The sequence below is a fragment of the Phacochoerus africanus genome, chromosome 2, assembly GCF_016906955.1.
Source record: "Phacochoerus africanus isolate WHEZ1 chromosome 2, ROS_Pafr_v1, whole genome shotgun sequence".
NCBI classification, from domain to species: domain Eukaryota; kingdom Metazoa; phylum Chordata; class Mammalia; order Artiodactyla; family Suidae; genus Phacochoerus; species Phacochoerus africanus.
Window position 1 is genome coordinate 237,988,734 of NC_062545.1, and position 24,582 is coordinate 238,013,315.

Consider the following 24,582-nt stretch of genomic DNA (forward strand, 5'->3'; position numbering starts at 1 on the left):
ACATGTTGGAGATCTTTGCCTCCAGTGTCCTTCCCCCACAACAAGCCACAGTCTCCCCCTGTTTTCCCAGGAGATCCTCCAAGAACTGCAGTCAGGTCCAACCCAGATTCCTATGGACTCTCTGCTTTGCCCTGGGACCCAGTGTACATGAAGGCCTGTGTGTGCCTTTCAAGAATGGGGTCTCTGCTTCCCCCAGTCCCGTAGAGCTCCTGCACACAAGCCCCACTGGCCTTCAATGCCAAATGCCCTGGGGGCTCCTTCTGCCAATGCCAGATCCCTAGGCGTGGAGGCCTTACGTGGGGCTCAGAACTATCACTCTTGTAGGTGAGTCTCTATGATGCAGTTACTTTCCAGTCTGTGGGTTGTCCACCTGGCGTGTATGGGGTTGCTTATACAGTGAAATCGCCCCTCCTACCATCTTGATGTGGCCTCCTCTTTGTCTTCTGGAGTAGGATATCTTTTTTGATAGTTTGTAGTCTATTTGGTTGAATGTAGTTCAGCAGTTGGTTGTAATTTTGTTGCTTTTATGAGAGAAGGTGAACTCCAGTCCTTCTACTCCTCCATCTTTATCCCATCTCCCCCCACCCTGCCACCACATCCTCATGGATACTAGTTGGGTTCATTACCCGCTGAGCCACGATGGTAATTCTGCAGAGACTCTATTTCTTTTCTTTTTTTCTTTTTATTTTATTTTCTTCTTTTTTCTTTTTAGGGCTGTACTGATGGCATATGGAGTTTCCCAGGCTACGGGCCAAATTGGAGCTGTAGTTGCTGGCCTACGCCACTGCCACAGCAATGCAGGATCGGAGCCTCGTCTGTTACCCACACCACAGCCCATGGCAAGGCCAGATCCCCCGGATCCCCAACCCACTAAGCGAGGCCAGGGATCAAACCATTGTCCTCATGGATTCCAGTCAGGCTCACTAACTTGAGAGCCATGACGGGAACTCGGAGACTCTATTTCTAAATAAGGTGACATTCATGGGTACCATGGATTAGGAGTTCAACATGTCTTTCGGAGGGGATACAGTTCAATCCACAATGAGTTAAAAAAGTGGAATTTGGGACACATGCAAACTACTCCTTTAAGGATTTTCCCTTAGCTCTTCTGAATCCTTAGTAGGCTTTGTATTATTGAAGCTACGTAACTCCTCTTGGGCCGAAGCCACACTCCAGATTTTCTTTGTTCAAACCTCCAGTCTGTCTTCTGTCCTTGGTAAATGCCAAAATCCACTCTATCGTTGTCTTCCAAATGTTCATCTTCTTTGTTTTGTTAGTGAAGAGATGGTTGTACTTTGGATTTTACAGGCTTAACTTTGTATAAACTCAGATGAAGGGATTAAGACAATAAAAAACCCAAATATAACTTATACAAAATTGCAGAATTTTACAAGTTATAAACATGAGGGTTCTTGGTCTGTGGTTCTTAACTCCTGAGTTTTTTTTAAAAATCTTTATTTATTTATTCATTCATTCATCCATTCATTCCTCCTGTACAGCATGTGACCCAGTTACACATACATGTATACATTCTTTTTTCTCACATTATCATGCTCCATCATGAGCGACTAGACATAGTTCTCTCCATCTGAGATTTTTGCTTTCTGTTTCTATTCTAGCTCTGTAGCTCACTGGGTTAACTTCTTTCATCCCTTCCTGTATGTCCCTGTTTTTTTAAAAAACAGTTTTATTGAAATATAGTCCATAAACCATTTAGTTCACACATCTAAACTGTATAGGTTAGTGGTTTTTAGTATATTCACAGTTGTAAAATTAATTCATCACAATTAATCTTAGAGCATTTTCATTATCTCATAAAGAAACCCTATGCTGTTAGCTATTATTACACATTAATCCTCTCACCCTCAGTCCTGGGTAACCACTAATCTACTTTCCGTCTGCATACATTTGCTTATTCTAGACATTCACATAAATTAATTCTGTAATATATGGACCTTTGTGCCTATGTTCTTTCACTTAACATTTTCAAAGTTTCTGCTGTGTTGAGGCATTTATCGGTACTGTTCTCTTTTATTGCCAAATAATATTCCACTGTATGGTTATATACTACATTTTAGTTCTGCATTTGTCAGTTGATGAGCAATTGGGTTGTTTCCACCTGTTGGCTTTTATGGATAATGCTGCCATGAACATTCCTATACAAGTTTTCTTTGGGGCATACATTTTCAATGCTCTTTGATATATACCTGAGAATGAAATTGCTGGAGAAGATGGTAACTACGTTTAACGGTTTTAGAAACATCCAGATTGTTTTACAAAGTGGCTGTACCATTTTACATTAAATCGTGTCTCAGCCACGAATACATAAATAGAGCAGAATACATCTTTAACAGATAAGGCCTTAAAAAAAAAACCCCACACAACATTGTAAATAAACTATATTTCAATAGAAATTTTAGAAAAGAAAATGGGAAAAAAATTAAAAATTAAAAAACCCCACAATACCTTTAACACATTGATTTGATAATAATTTATTTTTTTATGTTCTATTCCACTGTTTTATTTTTTATTTTTATTTTTTATGTTCCATTCCACTGTTTAATTTTATTTTTTTATTGCTTGATGAATTTATCACATCTATAGTTATATAATGATCATCACAATCCAGTTTCACAGGATTTGCATCCCACAACCCAAGCACATCCCCCACCCCCCAAATTGTCTCCTCCGGAGACCATAAGTTTTTCAATGTCCATGAGTCAGCATCTGTTCTGCAAAGAAGTTCAGTCTGTCCTTTTTTTCAGATTCCACATGTCAGTGAAAGCATGTGATGTTGGTGTCTCATTGTATGGCTGACTTCACTTAGCATGATAGTTTCTAGGTCCATCCATGTTGCAAAAAATGCTGGTATTTCGTTCCTTTTAATGGCTGAGTAATATTCCATCGTGTATATGTACCACATCTTCTTGATCCACTCCTCTGTCGATGGACATTTAGGTTGTTTCCATGTCTTGGCTATTGAAAAGAGTGCTGCAGTGAACATTGGAGTACATGCGTCTTCGCAAGTCATAGTTTTCTCTGGATAGATGCCCAGGAGTGGGATTGCTGGATCAAATGGTAGTTCTATGTTTAGTTTTCTGAGGAATCTCCATACTGCTTTCCACAGTGGTTGCACCAATTTACAATCCCACCAACAGTGTACTAGGGTTCCTTTTTCTCCACACCCTCTCCAGCACTTACTGTTTGTAGACTTTTGGATGATGGCCTTTCTGGCTGGTGTAAGGTGGTACCTCAGAGTGGTTTTGATTTGCATCTCTCTAATAATGAGTGACGTTGAACATCTTTTCATGTGTTTTTTGGCCATCTGCATGTCTTCTTTGGAGAACTGTCTGTTTAGATCTTCTGCCCACTTTTGGGTGGGGTTGTTTGTTTTTTTGGTATGGAGCTGCAGAAGTTGTTTATAAATTTTGGAGATTAATCCCTTGTCAGTCAATTCACTTGCAAAGATTTTCTCTCATTCTGTGGGTTGTCTTTTTGTGTCGTTTAGGGTTTCCTTTGCTGGGCAGAAACTTTGAAGTTTGATTATATCCCATTTGTTTATTTTTCTTTTTATTGTCGATACTCTGATAGGTGGATCTGAGAAGATACTGCTGTCGCTTATGTCAGAGAGTGTTTGGCCTATGCTTTTCACTAAGAGTTTTATAGTATCTGGTTTTATGTTTAGGTCTTTAATCCATTTTGAGTTTGTTTTTGTGTATAGTGCTAGGAAATGTTCTACTTTCATTCTTTTCCATGTGGCTGTCCAGTTTTCCAAGCCCCACTTATTGAAGAGGCTGTCTTTTCTCCATTGTATAGTCTTGCCTCCTTTGCCATAGATTAGTTGCCTGTAGGTGTGTAGGTTTAATTCTGGACTTTCTATCCTGTTCCACTGATCTATATTTCTGTCTTTGTGCCAGTACCATGCGGTTTTGACGACTGTTGCTTTGTAGTATAGTCTGAAGTCCGGGAGCCTGATTCCTCCAGCTCCATTTTTCTTTTTCAGGATGTCTTTGGCTATTCTGGGTCTTTTGTGCTTCCAAACAAACTTTAAAATGTTTTGTTCGAGTTCTGTGAAAAATGTCCTTGGTAATTTGATAGGGATTGCATTGACTCTGTAGATTGCCTTAGATAGTATAGCCATTTTGATAATATTAACTTTTCCAATCCAAGAGCATGATATGTCTTTCCATCTATTTGTGTCATCTTTGATTTCTTTCATCAGTGGCTTGTAGTTTTCAGGGTATAGGTCTTTTGTTTCTTTAGGTAGGTTTACTCCTAGGTATTTTATTTTTTGGATGTGATAGTAAACAGGATTGCTTCCCTAATTTCCTTTTCTGCTCTTTCATTGTTAGTGTATAGAAATGCCATTGATTTCTTTCTTTTTTTTTTACTCATCATAAAGCCACTCTATTCCAGATTTTATATATACAATCTCTTTCTGAGTTACCTCACCTGGCCTTAAGTGTGGCTGTTTTCCACCTCTTTGTCTTGTTTGTTTGTTTGTTTGTTTTGAAATTTTATTTTATTTTTTTACAGAATAAAATACACACAAATAAAATATATTTAAACACAGTTACATTCATACAGATTATTATAGCATGGATCTTAAGAAACAGATTAAGTGACTCCCTCAGGAGAAGTGGAATGGAAAATATGCTGAGACAAATAGGAAATCTATTCTATATTTTATCCCATTTTGTATGGCTTTCATCTTTACTATTTGGTATTATCTATTACATTCAATTTTTTCTTTAAAAACTTTATATTAAAATTGTGTATATTATCCAACTAAAATTTATGAAGAAGAAAGCCTTATATACCATTAAATATTTTATATAGCATAATAAAAAAATAACTGGTAAGAATAACAAAAATAATATACCCTCTGAAAATAAGTAAAATATAAGATGAATAAATTGGTTAAAAAACAGTGTAACTATATAAATATGTCCTCACAATTTGTTACATCTTATTGATTCTTCAATATAGTCATTACACCATTCTAGGTGATGTGATAAACAAGACATTATAGACCTTACATTGTACCATGGAGAGAAATGGTTATTAATAATACAATTGTAGAACTGTATTATTTAATTGTACAGTTGCATTATTTAATTATAATTATCACAAATTCTTTGATGGAGAGGAAATCAGAATCAGATGTAAGAAGACTTCAGCATTCCAAGAATGATGTCAAATGACCCCCTTCATGGTGGATTATGTACTTATTTACTATGAGATATATTTCTTCTCCAGAGATTCCTTGTGTGTGTATCAATTGTAGATGTTTGGTTTGCAGTTTTTCTAAAGTTTTGATATAAGAGTCTGTATGTATTGAGATTGTTTTAAGTTGTTGGTCTCTTAATTGCAAGTTCATCTTCAGTGTCCTGAATTTGTACCCACCTCTTCTCATGATTCCTGATTTTGGTGGTATAATTGTGCATGGATGATTTTGTATCTTTTTTTTTTTGTCTTTTTGCTATTTCTTTGGGCTGCTCCCGCAGCATATGGAGGTTCCCAGGCCAGGGGTCGAATCGGAGCTGTAGCCACCGGCCTACGCCAGAGCCACAGCAACGCGGGATCCGAGCCGCGTCTGCAACCTACACCACAGCTCACGGCAACGCTGGATCGTTAACCCACTGAGCAAGGGCAGGGACCAAACCTGCAACCTCATGGTTCCTAGTTGGATTCGTTAACCACTGCGCCACGAAGGGAACTCCTGATTTCGTATCTTTACTGTATATATACCTTTACTGGTGAGCCTTGCCATTTGTGGAATTTTTGTTTCCTGTTGCTGTCTTTTCTTTTCTGCCTAGAGAAGTTCCTTTAGTATTTGTTGTAAGGCTGGTTTAGTGTTGCTGAATTCTCTCAGCTTTTGTTTATCTGTGAAGATTTTGATTTCTCCTTCAAATCTGAATGAGAGCCTTGCTGGGTAGAGTAATCTTGGCTGGAAGTTTTTTCTTTTCATCACGTTAAGTATATCATGCCACTCCCTTCTGGCCTGCAGAGTTCCTGCTGAAAAATCTGCCGATAACCTTATTGGGGTTCTCTTGTATGTTACTTGTTTCTTTTCCCTAGCTGCTTTCAAGATTTTCTCTTTGTCTTTCATTTGGGTCAGTTTGATTAATATGTGTCTCAGGGTATTCCTCCTTGGGTTTATTTTATATGGTACTCGTTGTGCTTCCTGGATTTGAGTGAGTGGTTCCTTCCCCATGTTAGGAAAATTTTCAGCTATTATCTCTTGGAATATTTTTTCTGTCCCCTTCTCTCTCTCTTCTCCGCCTGGCACCCCCTATAATATGGATGTTGGTGCATTTCACATTGTCCCAGAGTTCTCTGAGACTCTTCATTTGTTTTCAATCTTTTTTCTCTTTTCTGTTCCGCATCCATAATTTCCAGTAATCTGTCCTCCACCTTGCTTATTCGTTCTTCTGCCTCTTGTATTCTGCTGTTCGCTGCTTCTAGTGAATTTTTTATTTCAGTTATTGTATTTTGCATCTCTTCTTGTTTAAGTTTTATATCTTGTGTCTCTTTGGTCAGTGTTTCTTGTAAGTTACCCATCTTTGCCTCCAGTTTATTTCCAATGTCTTGCATCATCTTCAGCATCAACAATCTAAAGTCTTTTTCCTGGAGGCTGAGAATCTCCTCATGGCTTAGCTGGTTTTTTGGGCGGGGTTTTCCTTTCTCCTTCATCTGAGTTATAGTCCTCTGCCTTTTCATTTTTATGGGTTTTTGGTGTGGTGACCTTTTTACAGATAATAGGGTTGTAGCCTCTCTTACTTCTGGCGTCTGCCCCCCTTGTGGCTGAAGTCAGGATGGGGGCTTGGTGTAGGCTTCCTGATGGGAGGGGCCATCAGGGGGTAGGAGGAGCCAATTCTAATCTCTGTGGTGGGTGGGGCTTAGTCTCTGGATGGGATTAGAGGCAGCTGTGTGCCTGAGGGGTCTTTAGGTAGCCTGTTTACTGAGGGATGGGGCTGTGATCCCACCTGGATTGCTGTTTGCCCTGGGGCTTCTCAGTGCTGACTGACAGAGGGTGGGGCCAGATTTTCCCAAAATGGCCACCTCCAGAGAAAGGCACAGCTGCTGAATATTCCCCAGAGCTTTGCCTTCAATGTCATTCCCTCACAACAAGGCACATTCACCCCTGTTTTCCCAGGATGTCCTCCAAGTACTGCGGTCAGGTTTGACCCAGATTCCCTTGGAGACTTTGCTTTGTCCTGGGACCCAGTGCATGTGAAAGTCCGTGTGCACCTTTTAAGAATGGGGTCTCCGTTTCCCCCAGTCCTGTGGAGCTCCTGTGCACCAGCCCCACTGGCCTTCAATGCCAGATGCGCCAGGGGCTCTTTCTCCCAGTGCTGGGTCCCCGCACATGAGGGTTTGATGTGTGGCTCAGAACTCTCACTCCTGTATGTGAGTCTCTGTGAACCAGTTAGTTTCCAGCCTGTGGAGCTTCCCACCCAGGAGGTATGGGGTTGTTTATATGACGAAATCACCCCTCCTACCTCTTGATGTGGCCTCCTCTTTTTCTTCTGGAAGGATATCTTTTTTAAAGTTTCCAGTCCATTTGGGTAGAGATTCCTCAGTCTTTAGTTGTGAGTTTTGTTGTTTTTAGGAGAGAAGTTGAGTTCCAGTCCTTCTATTCCACCATCTTCATCATGTCTCCGAAATGCCATTGATTTCTGTATATTAATTTTGTATCTGTAGTCTTTGCCAAATTCATGGATGAGCTCTAACAGTTTTCTGGTAGAGTCTTTAGGATTCTCTAGGTATAGTATCATGTCATCTGCAAATAGTGATAGTTGTACTTCTTCCTTCCCAATTTGGATTCCTTTTATTTCTTTTACTTCTCTGATTGCTGTGGCTAGGACTTTGAAAACTCTGTTGAATAATAGTGGCGAGAGCGGACATCCTTGTCTTGTTGCTGATCTCAGTGGGAATTCTTTCAGCTTTCATCACTGAGAATGATATTAGCTGTGGTTTTGTCATATACGGCCTTTATTATGTTGAGGTAACTTCCTGCTATGCCCCCTTTCTGAAGGTTTTTATCAGAAATGGTGTTGGATTTTGTCAAAGGCTTTTTCTGCATCTATTTGAGAGGATCATATGGTTTTTATTCTTCAGCTTGTTAATGTGGTGTATCACACTGATGGATTTGCGGATATTGAAGAACTCTTGCATCCCTGGGATAAATCCCACTTGATCATGATGTACAATGCTTTTAATGTATTTTTGGATGCGGTTTGCTAGTATTTTGTTGAGGATTTTTGCATCGATGTTCATCAGTGAAATTGGCCTATAGTTTTCTTTTTTTGTGGAGACTTTGTCTGGTTTTGGTATCAGGGTGATGGTGGCCTCATAGAATGAGTTTGGGAGTATCCCTTCCTCTGCAATTTTTTGAAATAGTTTCAGGTGGAGAGGTGTTAGCTCTTAATAATTTCTTATTATCATCCAATACCTGAGTTCAGATTTCCTGTGTTGTCTCAAAGACATCTTTTCCCTGTTGATTTATTCAATTCAGGATTCAAACAAATTGTACATGTTTGGTTATTATGTTTCTTAAACCATTTTTATTCTATTTCCTCTTGCCTCATTTGTTTGTAGAATTCTGCATATTCTGTATTTGGTTGATTTTATCCCCAAGGTTTTATTTACCATATTTCTCTTTCTTACTTTTTAAAAACTGAACATTGTATCTAGTAGTTTGAAGATTAGATTGAGATTTAGATTGAAGTTCTTAAATTCTTCTTCTACCTTTTTTTTTTTGGTAGGCAAATGGAGTCTTACTTCCCTTTTAGTGATTTTATTTTTATTTATTTATTTATTTATTTATTATTATTATTTTTTTGTCTTTTTGTCTTTTTTTGGTTGTTGTTGTTGTTGCTATTTCTTGGGCTGCTCCTGCGGCATATGGAGGTTCCCAGGCTAGGGGTTGAATCGGAGCTGTAGCCACCGGCCTACGCCAGAGCCACAGCAACGCGGGATCTGAGCCGCATTTGCAACCTACACCACAGCTCACGGCAACGCCGGATCGTTAACCCACTGAGCAAGGGCAGGGACCGAACCCGCAACCTCATGGTTCCTAGTCGGATTTGTTCACCACTGCGCCATGACGGGAACTCCCCTCTTAGTGATTTTAAAATTAAGTAGTGGAGGAGTTCCCGTCATGGCTCCGTGGTGAACGAATCCGACTAGGAACCATGAAGTTTCGGGTTCAATCCCTGGCCTTGCTCAGTGGGTTAAGGATCTGGTGTTGCCATGAGCTGTCGTGTAGGTCGAAGACGCGGCTCGGATCCCACGTTGCTGTGGTTGTGGCTGTGACTGTGGCATGGGCCAGTGGCTCCAGCTCTGATTAGACCCCTAGCTTGGGAACCTCCATATGCCACAGCAGTGGCCCTAGAAAAGGCAAAATGACAAAAAAAAAAAATTAAACAGTGGCTTCAAGTTGGTATCAGCTTATTTCATCCATTTTAAAGTGATCCTATCAGCCTTTTACCTAATGGTTTTAGCAGTAAGAATCATTATTTTATTAGGGTTGCACAATGATGATTTTCTAATTATATTATCGCTTTAACTTTTATTAACTATTTTTCTGTAAGACAGAACTTTATCTCACCAGCTATTTGGTTTACTTGAGGTAGAATCTACAAGGAAAACATTCTCTTCAGCAGTTTTCAAAATAATGAGCTGTTACGTAAGCAATGTCTCAATGTGATGGATGAGTTGTTTTCTTTTTTAAAGTGGCATATCATTATAGATTTATAGATTTTGATATTAGTGTTTCAATCAATGCAATCTTTCCTCTTCTTGTACTAGTCTCATCTTTGGTTAATGGAAACTTCAAGATGGCTTCTGTGTTCTTCGCTTTTTCTGTTTTTGTCATGAAAATATTTTATACAAATATAACAGTAGAGGGAAGAGTAAAAATGAAACATGTACACATCTCCAGTGTTCAGTGATTATCAAAATTTGGTTGTACTTGTTGCAAAATCCTTTTTTTTTTTTTTTTTTGGTCTTTTTGCCCTTTCTAGTGCCGCTCCCGAGGCACATGGAGGTTCCCACTGAGCAAGGCCAGGGACCGAACCCGAAACCTCATGGTTCCTAGTCGAATTCGCTAACCACTGCACCACGATGGGAACTCCGCAAAATCCTTTTAAAAACACAGCTCAGAGTCATATCTTTTTTTCCTGTGGTGTGCAACAGTTCCCATACATAGCAGCCTCTTGAGTCAAGACTGGTTTAGGAATCTACCACTTGACAGAATCGAAATTTATCACCATTTGTTACTTTTCTTACTCATGGAAAATTAGGTTTTCACTGTTATAAATGCATGTTACAGTGAACATTCTTGGGCCTGTTTCTGTGTGTTTATGTGTGGGAGATTCTCTGGATATATACCTGGAAATAGCATTGCTTTGTTGTGGAATATGCGCTGTTCAGCTTTTCTAGAGGTTGCTAAATTGTGTATAAAATAATTATACCAATTTATATTCCAATTTTTCTGTTTCTCCATCTCCTTGCTGATACTTGCTATTATCAGACTTTAAATTTTTGCTAATATAATGAATTTAGAGCATTATAATTTTAATTTTCATTTCTCGTTGTTGATAGCATTCATTCAATCATTTATTCACCAAATAACTTATTGAGCACTATGTACCAGCCACTGTTTTAGGTGCTTAGTATACATCAGCAGTTAAAACAAAGATTCCTATCTTCTTGGATCAAATGGGAAGAGACAGAATAAGCAGGAAATATTAAATATAGTTAAGTTTCAGAAGATAAGATGTGCTATAGGGGGATACCCTGTTTCCTCCATGCAGATTTTACACTTGTTTTGTTAGGTTTATTCCTAATCATCGTGAATGATATGTTTAAAAATTACATTTTTTAATAGGTCATTGCTACATATGTACATATAAATTTGATGCTCAATTTTTTTAGTATTGATCTTATTCACCAACTCTTATTAATTCTATTTGTTTAGAGATTCCTTTGGGTTTTTAAGTTTAAGTTTTTGTATCTTTAAGTGGTTAAGTTTTTATCTTTTTCCGATCCTTATGTCTTATTTTTATTTTTATTTTATTTATTTATTTTTATTTTATTTTATTTTTTTTGGTCTGTTTGTCTTTTTGTCTTTTCCAGGGTCGCACCTGTGGCATTTGGAGGTTCCCAGGCTAGGAGTCTAGTCGGAGCTGTAGCCTCCGGCCTACGCCAGAGCCACAGCAATGCCAGATCTGCAAACTACACCACAGCTCATGGCAACACCGGATCCTTAACCCACTGAGCGAGGCCAGGGATTGAACCTGAAACCTCATGATTCCTAGTCGGAGTCACCAACCACTGAGCCATGACGGGAACTCCTTGTGTCTTATTTTTAAAGTGAAAATTTTACATGTATATTTTTATTAACAGACTTTTGTTTTCTAGAACATTTGAGTTTACAAAAATATTAAGCAGTTATTATAGGTAGTTTCAATATCAAATCATACCTGCACCTTCTTCCTAGTTTCCCTTATTATTATTAACATTTTACATTAGTATTGTACATTTATTACAATTAATGAACCAATATCAATGTATTTTATTAACTAAAAGTTTTATTTTTAGTTTATTATTATTAGTTTATTATTATTATTATTTAGCTTATTATTAAAAAAATAAAATAAATAAAACTAAAAACTCTAGTTTTGTTTTTTTTTTTTTCTTTTCCAAATTTCCTTTGTTTTTACTTCAGGGTTTTTTTCAGTTCCATTATACCACCCAGGACACTATTACACTTAGTTGTCATGTCTCCTTAGGCTTCTCTTGGCTAGAGATTTTCTAAGACTTCACTTGCTTTTGGTGACTCCTTATTTTACAAAATCCATTGGCAGCTGGCTGGTTTGCCCAGTTGGTTAGAGCGTGGTGTTAATAAAAAAACTCATTGTGTAAAACATGCTGTGATTTCCTCCCCCCCCCCCCCCCCCCCCCCCCCCGCTTTTTTTAAGGGCCACATTGGTGGCATATGGAAGTTCCCAGGCTAGGAGGTTGCATCAGAGCTGTGTCTGCGACCTACACCATAGCTTGTGGCAATGCCATCTCCTTAACCCACTGAGCAAGGCCAGGGATCAAACCTGCATTCTCCTCGATACTAGTTGGGTTCTTAACCAGCTGAGCCACAATGAGAACTCCCATCCTGTGATTTTTAATAGTGAAAGTGAGTGAGGAGGTTTGTCTTTTTCCTTGTCTCTTTCCTGAAAGGGCGTGCTTTTTTAAGTATGATGTTTGCTGTAGATTTTAATTTTTTTTTTTTTTTGAGCTACACTGGCGGCTTATGGAAGTTCCCAGGTTAGGGGTCAAGTCGGAGCTACAGCTGCTGGCCTATACCACAGCCACAGCAACGCAGGATCCAAGCCTCATCTGTGACCTACACCACAGCTCATGACAACGCCAGATCCTTAACCCACTGAGCGAAGCTAGAGGTCAAACCTGCAACCACATGGTTCCTAGTCGGATTTGTTTCTGCTGCCCCACAAGGGGAACGCCTTGATAGATATTCTTTATCAGATTAAGGAAATTCTATTTTCTTAGTTTTTAAGAATTTTTGACGTAAAAGGATTTTATCAAGACCTTCCTTGCATTATTACAGATATCACATAGTTTTTCTCCTTTAATCTGGTTGTTGTGGTGAATTATATGAATAGATTTTTAGATATTGAACTATCCTTGTGTTTAAAGTCCATTTGGTCATGATATATGAACATATAGCTTATCAACATACATACATAGGCATACATCTACATTAATATTCACATAGAGATATTAAACATTTATGATGGATAAATGTAATATGATTTGGTAATCTATTTAGATTTTTGCATCTGTGTTCATAAATGAGATTCCATTGTAGTTTTCCTTACCTGTACTCTTTTTATTTTTTGTTTTATAAATTTTTTTCTCTTCTCAATATTATTAATTAGGCTCTAGTTGGTCTTCAGCTTTCTGCTTTGGACATGGAAAAGATTCATTAAATATGTCTTCTGGAAATGTTTACTCTCACCTATCAAGTTTGAATTCTTCTAACTTAATGCTTAAAGTTTTATGATTTCCTCACACTTATACCTGTGTATTGCCTATAACAATCAATCATTATTTATAATGGTTATTATAATAACCAGGTCTGTTTGTTTCTTTGGAGTGGGTTGCTTAACCTCCAAAAAGTTTTGAACATTTTTATGAGTGACAGGTTTATTAATACTATTATATTGTTTAAATTGTGCTTGATTTCTTCTTCTTTTTTTTTTTTTTTTGGTCTTTTTGCTATTTCTTGGACCGCTCCCACGGCATATGGAGGTTCCCAGGTAGGGGTCGAGTCAGAGCTGTAGCCACCGGCCTACGCCAGACCCACAGCAACGAGGGATCCGAGCCGCGTCTGCGACCTACACCACAGCTCACGGCAATGCCGGACCCTTAACCCACTGAGCAAGGGCAGGGACCGAACCTGCAACCTCATGGTTCCTAGTCGGATTCGTTAACCACTACGCCACGACGGGAACTCCCTGTGCTTGATTTCTAATCCCTCCCTTAATGGAAGTAGTAATAGTGGTGTCTACTGCTGATGTAATGCAGTTTATTGTTTGTATTTTACATATAAAAGTGTATTTATATACAAAAAGTGTTTTGTATTTTGTATCTAACCACTTGAAATGCCCTCCTTTAATTCACATATATAAGCCACCATCACCTTTCAACAGGATAATTGTAATAATTAGTTTTATTTTCCCTCTTGTTCCCTACAGTTCTTAGAGAACAGTCAGAGTGATTTTTAAAGTGTAATCAAGTCATATCCCCCTGGTGTTTAAAACTTTAAATAGATTCTTGATACACTAGGATAAAATCTAAACTCCTTACCATGATTTACAAACGCTTTCCCCCAGTGCCTGGAACAAGGCCTTGCACGATATAGACACTCAAGAAATATCAGTTGAATGAAGGACTCATTCAGTGTTAAAGAAACTCTGTCTTGCCTAGAATCTCACAGATTATTAATAAATGGCAGAGTCAGGATGAAAAGTTAAGCTCTCATATTTGCAAGTTGCTGGACCATGTTGTGTTTTTCCAATCCTCCACTGAGTTCTGAACCAAACTACTTTGTTTTCCAGACTCTGTGTATCTGTGTTAATTTGTTTGTACTTTTTTCTTTTTGTTTTACCTTCCAAATCCTGCCCATCTTTAAGACTTGAACTTAACGAGGCTCACTTTTATACATCTTTCTTTTCATGGCTTCAGTACTCTGTTATTTTGTTGGGGTTTGTGGTGGTTTGTGTTGGGGAGGTTGGAGTATAATTGGGAAAGGAACTTTAGTAAATATCAGATGTTGTTATTACATACTTAAGTTATTTTACTGCCCACATGACCTTGTGAGGGAAGAAACTTTATTATTTTTTTTTAATGAGAAAACTCAGTCTCAGAGAGGTTTTCAGTTTCATCACCCAAATGGGGAAATCTATACATTATCCATAGGAAAAGTCATCTGAGTTTTGTAAGGCTTCGAAGACTAAGCCTTCTACAGCTGCTGGCAGAGCTGGAGTTGTTCACAGATGCCTTTGGTCAGCACAGCCTCTCTGCTATCCTGCTTTAGTCTTGTCACATTGGGCCAATGCCATATCTGATAGTCTGACCTTGTATGTTAGGATCACATAGGGAAATCAGTAGCAGGATGATCTGTTTCTGTTTGATAAAAAATTTGACTTCAATTAAATGTGAAACCTTTTTATAGGTATTTATGCCTTTTTTTTTTTTCCTCTTTACTTGGGCCTCTTATTATATATGTTTTTTTTTTTTTTCTCCTTTCTGCTTCTAGTATTCTAGCCAAGAAGAAAGCCAGAGGAAACAATTGCCTACTGCTGCCGCCCAGTGTTGTAAGTGAGAAACTTGTCTCTGAATCTCCTTAATCACAGCTTTCTGTCAGGTCTCCAAATATGGCTTATTTTGAGTTAAGGAGGGTAGAGATGTGATATGTATAAACAGAAGATGCTCCAGAAACACACCTCATTCAGTCTGATACCGCCAATGGCTATTTGCTCTTTAGCTTTAAGAAGAGATGGGTTTGTTTGTTTGTTTGTTTTGTTGTTGTTTTTTTTGTGACTGTAGGCAGGGCAGTGGTGTTCTTTTTTCTCCATTTGTCAGATTTACCCTTGGAGGAAAAACTTTTCCTAGTCTGTCCCTATATATCTGTTATTATTCTCTAAGGCTGTTTCAATGTTACCACTTTTGGGAAATCTTTATACTATTTCTTCCTTCTGCCATGTCTAGCTTAGGTCTTTCCTCTGCTTCCATAGTACCCTGTACATATTTATATCGTATTGCCTCATATTGTATAATCTTTGTATAGTTCTTTGACAAAGACACCAAATTTTTAATGGCATAGAATCTTCCATTTTGTAGTCCTAACATCTGGCTCAATACCTAATAAATAGTATAGTAAGCTTTAATAAAATTTGATAAAAATCTTAGTGAGAGAACTTATTTCTTCTGAGATTAACTTTTCTATTTTTTAAAAATATTTATTTATTTATTTATTTGTCTTTTTGCCATTTATTGGGCCGCTCCCGTGGCATATGGAGGTTCCCAGGCTAGGGTCTAATTGGAGCTGCAGCTGCCAGCCTACGCCAGAGCCACAGCAACGCGGGATCCGAGCCGCGTCTGCAACCTACACCACAGCTCACGGCAACGCCGGATCCTTAACCCACTGAGCAAGGGCAGGGACCGAACCCGCAACCTCATGGTTCCTAGTCGGATTCGTTAACCACTGCGCCACGACGGGAACTCCAGATTAATTTTTCTAGACCACACAGATTCCTTCTTGAAATGAGCTCTGCGTTATATATTGGTTATCTTCTCAGTTTCTCTCAGAACAGCTTGAAGAGACACCAAGGAACTGACTTGGAATCACTTCTCTTTCACTTTTTCAACCTGTGGGGGTGGATTTACGTAGGTTGTGTTTCTTTTATGTTGCTATAGTGTTTCGGAATCAGTGCTAAACTTATCAGCTGCAGGTTGAAAGTGGTGGTGGTGGTGATAGTGGTAGTAGTTACTGTAATAATACTAGTTAACGATAAGAACCATAACAGCTAACATATTTTGAGGTCTTAGAGTATGCCAGCCAGATGCTCCTCTAAGAGCTAAAATGTACTAACTTATTTAATTTCCACAATAACCCTTAGACATAGATTTTACTGTCATTCTCATTTTTAAGATGAGGCATAAAGAGATTTTGTTATTTGACAATACAAATAGTAAGTATGGAAGTAAATATTCAGATATAGGCAATCTGGTGCTGGAACCCATGTATCAAACCACTGTGTTCTACTCCTTCCTTCATATTTTTTCTAAAAAGGAAAACCTCCTTCATGCTTTGTAAATCCATTGGTTGCCTTCTATTCTATTGGCTACTTTTCCTGTTAAAAGTAAGACCACTGGCAGAGGTCAAACTTATTTCTTTATTTACAGAAAACCTATTTTTCATATGATTTATTACTTATTTTTTTCCATCTAGGAACTAGGATTTAGCATACATTTAGGGTAATAGGAGATCAAAAGAATCTAAATCGAAGACCAAGTTGTGAATTAAAGTCTATATAGGTCATTTCCAAAATGTATTGTAATGAGATAATTTTCACTTTTTTTTGAAAATTAAAAAAAAATTTGATGTTTTAAATCTTTTAAATTTTTTCCAGGACTGCTAATGGGAAGTGAAATGGAATATTGAGATTTCTCTTCCCATTCCTTCCTGGGCCCATTTGATGAAATGCAGTTCAAGTGATTAAAGAGTAAATGACTGGAGGGCAGGAGGAAATAAAAGGCTATATAATCAGCAAGTTTATTAATGCTCATATATTTTTCATGTGTTTACTATTTATATGAAAATCTTTTTTATATCTTTTAACTACTCCCTAATATATTTTTATTTTGAAAAATTTTAAACTCATAGAATAGTTGAAAGAACAGTACTGTGAACACACATTTACCCTTTATTAGATTCACTAATTAACGTTTTGTCACAGTTGCTCCTCTTCTTCTCTACCCCTCCTTTTCTGTCTCTGTATACACATACATAAAAATACACACATGTATTTTCTTATTAATTAATTAATTAATTTGCTATTTAGGGCTTGCCTGAGGCATATGGAGGTTCCCAGGCTAGGGGTCAAATCAGAGCCATAGCCACCAGCCTATGCCACAGCCACAGCAACGCAGGATCTGAGACACATCTGTGGCGTACACCACAGTTCACGGCAATGCCGGATCCTTAACCCACTGAGTGAGGCCAGGGATCAATCCCGAAACTTAATGGTTCCTAGTCGTATTCATTTCCACTGTGCCTTAACAGGAACTCCCACACATGTATTTTCTGAATCATTTGAATATAACAGCAGACTTATGACATATTAGCATGTGTTCCCTAAGAGTGAGAACAGTGTACATAACCAAAATAACCACTGTTAAAATCAGGAAACTTAACATTTATACAATGTATGGTCTATATTAAGAAAGCCTGAATTTTCCCATAGGTTTTTTGTTTTTTGTTTTTGTTTTTTTTTGCTTTTTAGGGCTGTACTCGTGGCATATGGAAGTTCCCAGGCTAGGGGTCAAATTGGAGCTACAGCTGCTGGCTTACACCACAGCCACAGCAATACTGGATCCTTAACCCACTGAGCGAGGCTAGGGATTGAACCCACATCCTCGTCAAGTTTGTTAACCACTGAGCCATGAAGGGAATTCCTCCCCCACCACTGCACCAGCTGATCAAAGATCACATGTTTTATTTGGTTTTCCTGACACTTTACTCTCTTTGACTACTAATTTAAAAAATCTTAAGTTTTTAATAACTTATGACACTGGATTTTTTTCCAGTTAAATATACTTTATTTTAATTATAATGTCTAGTGTAGATGGTGGTATCCATTAATACAGGTTTCTGGGAAGCTTTCAGCAATATGTGCCTAGAGCCTTTAAAAGTTCATAACCTTTGATTTGGAACTTGAATTTCTGGAAATGTATACTTAATAAGAAGTAGACAACTTTCTGGAGTTCCCGTCTTGGCCCAGTGGTTAACGAATCTGACTAGAGTCCATGAGGTTGTGGGTTCGATCCCTGGCCTTGCTTAGTGGATTAAGGTTCCAGTTTTGCCGTGAACGCAGATTGGATCTGGCATTGCTGTAGCTGTGGTGTAGGCTGGCAGCTGTAGCTCCAATTAGACCCCTAGCCTGGTAACCTCCATATGCTGTGGGTGTGGTCCTAGAAAAAGACAAAAAAAAAAAAAAAGTAGACAATTTTCTGCGCTACCCAGATGGGGGTCCATACAGCGTTGTTCTTGATTCCCATCATGACTTAAAGGGAAACTTAGACAATGTCCGGAGCCCTTGATGTCCTGCAAATGAAAGAGGAGGATGTCCTCAAATTCCTTGCAGCAAGAACTCACCTAGGTGTTACCAACCTTGACTTCCAAATGGCACAGTGTATGTAAAGAAGGAAAAATGATAGCATCTATATCATAATCTGAAGAGAACCTGGGAGAAACTTCTGTTGGCGGCTCGTGCCATTGTTGCCACTGAAGATCCAGCTGATGTCAGTGTCATATCCTCCAGGAATACTGGCCATCGAGCTGTGCTGAAGTTTGCTGCTGCCACTGGGAGCCACTCCTATTGCTGGCCGCTTCACTCCTGGAAACTTCACTAACCAGATCCAGGCGGCCTTCTGGGAGGCAAGATTCTGGTGGTGACTGATCCCAGGGCTGACCACCAGCATCTCACAGAAGTCTCTTACGTTAACCTGCCTACCATTGCTCTGTGTAACACAGACTCTCCTCTGCATTATGTGGACATAGCCATCCCATGAAACAACAAGGAAGCTCACTCAGTGGTCTGATCTGGTGGATGCTCGCCCGGGAAGTTCTGCGCATGCCTGGCACCATCTCTCGTGAACACCAGTGGGAAGTCATGCCTCATCTTTACTTCTCCAGAGATCCTGAAGAGATTGAAAAGGAAGAGCAGGCAGCTGCCGAGAAGGCTGTGACCCAAGGAGGAATTTCAGGGTGAATGGACTGCTCCAACTCCTGAGTTCACTGCTACTCAACATGAGATGGCAGATTGATCCAGAGGCGTGCAGGTGCCTTCTGTGCCCATCCATCAGTTCCCTACTGAAGACTGGAGTGCTCAGCCTACCACTGGTCTGCAGCTCCCACTGCTCAGGCCACTAAATGGGTAGGAACAGCTACTGAGTGATCTTAAGTTCTTCCATAGACTCTTAAATAGAAATGGGTGGATGGAAAATAAAGTTTCTCTTAAGTTCTTCCATAGACTCTTAAAATAGAAATGGATGGATGGAAAATAAAGTTTCTAAGATAAAAAAAAGAAAAGAAAAGAATATCTTGTGTATAAAGATATTCATTGCAAAATTACTGAAGTGGCAAAATTTGAAAATGACTTAATAGTTAAACAGTAAATGATAATAGTTGTAAGATTTGAATATTGTGCTTTGAATAATGTATTTGGCAAATTTTCATGAAACTAAAAGAGAATACAAAACTCTTATTTCTGTATATGTGTGTATATGCATATGTACATATATAATTTAAGACTTTTCGCTGTATACCCGAAATTGCATACCCCTAAAATTCATATGTTGAAGCCCTAGCCCTCCGGTATGACTCTATTTGGAGATAGGGCCTATGAGGATATGATAAAGGTTAAATGAGAGAAAACTGAGGTCCTAGTCTGGTAGGGCTGATAGCCTTATAAGAAGAGGAAGAGACAACCAAGCTCTCTGTGTGATAGCATAGCAAAAAGGCATCTGCAAGCCAGAAAAGAACTTTCATCAGGGACCAAATCAGCCAGCACCTGGATCTTGGACTCCCCAGCCTTTGAATCTGTGAGACACACATTTTTGTTGTTTAATCCACCATGGTATTTTACTAGAAAAAGCCAAGGTTGTAGTGAAGGGACTCTTGGCAGAATATTGGTGTTAAAGGCTCTTCTAGAGAAGTGTCAGATGGCAATGAGGAGCGCTTTATTGGAAGCTAGAGGAAAGGCGATCCTTATTATGAAGTGGCAATGAACTTGACTGAATTGTTGGAGAGTTTTGTGAAAGGTAGAGTTTGTAAGTGATTGAATTGAATACTTAGCAGAGATTTCTAAATTAGGTATTGAAGATGTGGCTCGGGTCTTCCTTCCTGTTTATAATAAAATACAAGGGGAGAGGGTTGAAATGAAGAAGGAATCATTAAATACAAAGGAACCAGAACTTGGAGATTAGGAAATTTTTAGCCTGTATGTTGTGAAAAATGAAAGATCTTGTTCTGAAGAGAATGTTAAAGAGATCACGGGCACAAATCATGGACTTAACCGTCAGGAGAAGCCAGGAATAGATATGGAATTAAACCAGCAGAGACAATGCCAGTTTCAGCTAAAGGGGACAAAGAGGAATGGAATGAAGGAAGACTATTGGGTTTTTTTGATTTTACAAGACCACATCATAGAGTTACTTTACAGTAAATGTATGCTATTTTTTTTTTTTTTTTGTCCTCTTTTTAGGGCTGTGGCATATGGAAGTTCCCAGGCTAGGGGTCTAATTGTAGCTGCCGGCCTGTGTCACAGCCATAGCAACACAGGATCCAAGCCACATCTGTGGCCTACACCACAGCTCATGGCTGTGATCATGCTGGATCCTTAACCTACTAAGTGAGGCCAGAGATTGAATCCATGTCCTCATGCATACTGGTTGAATTCATTACTGTTGAGCCACAACAGCAACTCCCGAAAAAATGTGCTATTCTTGAGGAAATGGAGGAATGACCCAGAAGTTGGATTCAGAGAATATCAGGGCTGCCACTCTCAGCACAGGCCCAGGGGACCGAGAACTTTCCTTTTTTTTTTCAGAGGGTGGCCACTACAGAGAGCCGTGGCGCCAGGGCCACACTGTAGAGCTGTAGGGGTGATGCTGCCACTCCAGTGGACCTGGAATGTGAATTATTGAACCAAAGAGAGTTACTCTCCAGTCTTAAGATCTAATGGGAATTTTCCTTGCTAGGTTTTGAACTTGCTTGGAATCTGTCATTTTTCTATTCTCCCTTATGGAATGGGAATATCTTTCTTACACCTGTCCCACCATTGTATTTTAGAAGCACATGTTTGGTTTCACACGTTCATAGCTAGAGAGGAATTTTGCCTCAGGATGAATCTTAACAGGATTCTCACTCATATCGAATTTAGTTGCTACTTAAAAGAGATTTTGGACTTTAGAATTGATGCTAGAATGAGTTAAGAATTCTGGGGCTGATGGGATGAAATGAATGTAGTAAGTACGTGAATGGAGGGGGGAGGTAGAATGCTATGGATTGAATTATATCTCCCTAAAATACATAATGTTGAAGCCCCAACTCCCAATTTGATTGTATTTGAAGATAGTGCCTGTGAAGAGTAGTTAAAAGGTTAAATGATGTCATAAGGGTGGGGCCTAATCTGATAAGGCTGGTCCCCTTTTAAAAAGAAGAAGAGACACCAGTGTACTCTCTGCCATGTAAGGATACAGCAAGAAGACTGCCATTTGCAAGTTTGGCAAAGAGTTCTTAGAAAACCCTTCTAGAACCTTGAACTTTGACTTTTCGGCCACCGGCGACTGAGAAAATAAATGTATGTTGTTTAAGCCATCTACTTTAGGGCATTGTGTTATGGCAGTCTGAGCAGACTAAAACACTTATTGTAAATATATCTGTGCAATTAAAGGGAAGATATCTGGAAAGAGAAGCTCTGAAATATTAACCAAATTGTCTCTAATATGTGGGATTATGAGTTTTTAACCCCCTTTTGCATTTCTTATGTTTTCTAAATATTTAACAGTGTACTACTTTTAATAGTTAAGGTTATTAACAAGAGAGGTGGAGTAATTGAGTCCTTGTTCTAGTTGTGGCCAGAAAAATGATGGGATTCTTTAAAAGTATTAGGGTGAAGTATATGCTTCTTGCCATTGTTTTCTTTAGGTGAATTTAACATTCAGTAATGTGGGAGTTCTCCTCGTGGCGCAGTGGTTAACAAATCTGACTAGGAACCATGAGGTTGCTGGTTGGGTCCCTGCCCTTGCTTAGTGGGTTAACGATCTGGCATTGCCGTGAGCTGTGGTGTAGGTCGCAGATGCGGCTCGGATCCCGTGTTGCTGTGGCTCTGGTGTAGGCTAGTGGCTACAGATCCAATTAGACCCCTAGCCTGGGAACCTCCATATGCCGAGGGAGCGGCTCAAGAAATAGCAAAAAGACAAAAACAACAACAACAAAAAAACAAAAAAACCAAAAAAAAAACATTCAGTAATGATATTCTGTATTCACTTTTATCTTAGAATATTTTAGTCTCCTTTGATAACTGTGATATGTATAGATGTGTCATAGGATGATCATTATATTATGTCTGCATGTTTTTTATCCCCTCTATTATTACCAGCTCAGACAGCTAGGTTGTCTTGTTCCCATTACTTCAAGGAAAGATATGGAAGGCAGAGAGTTGACGAAATAGTCTTCTTGGCTTTAGTAACTGAAAGCCTAGGACTTAAGGGGAATGTTGAAAATGTTTTGAGTAAATATTATGGGAAGAAGGAGAGCTTCACCTTAATCTTCCTATTCCTGACTAAGAGAAGCCTTCCTTGACTTGAGAGGCTAGAAGGAAAGTGACCAGAGTAGACACATTGGGACCTTGTATCTATTTTCTGGGTTAAAGTACTGGTGAGCAGTAAGACCCCAAAGAGGAAATGGCTGAGTGCTCTGTCTAGCCCAATGGGCTCCCTCATTGAGATTCCTGTTCTCCAATAAGTTGCACATGCAGCAGCATGAGTCCTGGGCTCTCAAGAAGTAGCAGAGTGAAACTCTGGCTTTCATGGAGTCCCTTGAGCAGGATTAAGAGAAGTCTCAGAAGTGTTTTCTGTGTACTAAAATTCAAAGATTAGAGGTGTTCTGGGATATTTCAGCGAATGCCATTACACAAAGACATATATATGCCATAAGGAGTCACTTCACTGCAGTGTCTTATTCTCACACTAAGTATTTGGAGCAGTCTTTAGGGACAGGTAAGGCTTACATTAACGTTTTGAAGATGTTTGTTTTCTAAGAAAAGTAACAAAATCAGTCCTCCTAGGAGAGGTCTTGAACCTTTCTCTTGGTTGCTGCTGCCTATCTGGTTGATACCCTTGATTCTTCTTGTCCTCTGTTGGGTAGGTGAATGCCTGCTCTCTCATTGGGAGTGAATTTTTGACTCCAGAAGTTACCTCAAGTACTCTTTCAGAGTCCACTTCCTGGATGTGAGAGATTGCTCTGGTCAACCACTTTTATCCACAATAGATATAGCTTGCTGCTTCTGGTATTCTATCACATGGAACCTTTTTTTTCTTTCTTTCTTTTTTTTTTTGAGTTGCAAGTTAACATTAAAAAGAAATTATTTGAGGAGTTCCCATTGTGGCACAGTGGAAAAGAATCTCACTAGACTCCATGTGGGTTTGATCCCTGGTCTCAGGTTCAATCCAGTGATGGCCTGAGCTGTGGTGTAGGTTGCAGAACCAGCTTAGATCCTGAGTTGCTGTGACTGTGGTGTGGGCCAGCAGCTGTAGCTCCGATTGGACCTCTACCCTACGAACTTCCAAATGCTGCAGGTGTGGCCCTAAAATAAAAAAAATAAAAAATAAATTTTTTTTGAAGTTCCCATTGTGGCCTAATGGGTTAAGGACCTGATGTCGTCTTCATGAAAATGTAGGTTCGATCCCTGGCATTGCTCAGTGGGCTATGAATCTGGTGTGGCTGTAAGCTGTGGTGTAGGATGCAGATGCGGTTGGGACCCAGTGTTGCTGTGGTGGTAGTGGTGGTGGTGGTGGTGGTGGAGGCAAAGGCCCCAGCTGTGGCTCCAATTCAACCCCTGTGGCTATAAAAAGAAAAAAAAAATATTGAAGTGTAGTTGATTTACAATGTTATGTTAATTTCTCATGTATAGTGAACTGATTCACTTATACATATTCTATTTCATATTTTTTGTTTATGGTTTATTACAGGATATTGAATATAGTTCACTGTGCTCTATAGAAGAACCTTGTTTATCCATTGTATACCTAATAGTTTGCATATGATGACCCCATACTCTCAATCCATCCCTCCCCAGCTCCCCTCCCTCTTGGCAACCCCAAATCTGTTCTCTATGTCAGTCTGTTTTTGTTTTGTAGATAAATTCATTTGTATCATATTTTAAATTACACATAAAAGTGAGATCATATGTTACTTGTCTTTCTCTTTCTGACTGAGTATGATAATTTCTATCATGTTGCTACAAATGGCATCATTTCACTCTTTTTTGATGGCTGAGTAGCATTCCATTGTGTGTGTGTGTCTCTGTTTACATGTACATATATCACATCTTTATTCCTCTGTCAATGGACATTTAGATTGTTTCCATGTCTTGACTATTTTAAGTAGTGCTGCAGTGAACATTCGGGTGCATTGTCTTTTTAAATTATAGTTTTGTCTGGATATATGCCCAGGAGTCGGATTGCTGGATCATATGACAACTCAAT

The 24,582-nt window shown here is 39.0% G+C and overlaps 1 protein-coding gene and 1 pseudogene across 5 annotated transcripts in view; both read left to right on the plus strand.

Annotated features, from left to right (window-relative positions):
• UNC13B (unc-13 homolog B) overlaps positions 1-24,582 on the plus strand; it is a 240,564-nt gene that overhangs the window by 67,418 nt on the left and 148,564 nt on the right. For all 5 annotated transcript variants that reach the window (XM_047767856.1, XM_047767851.1, XM_047767852.1 and 2 more), the window contains exon 7: positions 14,846-14,903. In XM_047767856.1, the coding sequence (XP_047623812.1) occupies positions 14,846-14,903 (58 nt within the window). The remainder of the gene's footprint in view (positions 1-14,845; positions 14,904-24,582) is intronic.
• LOC125120102 (40S ribosomal protein SA-like) lies at positions 18,321-19,299 on the plus strand (annotated as a pseudogene).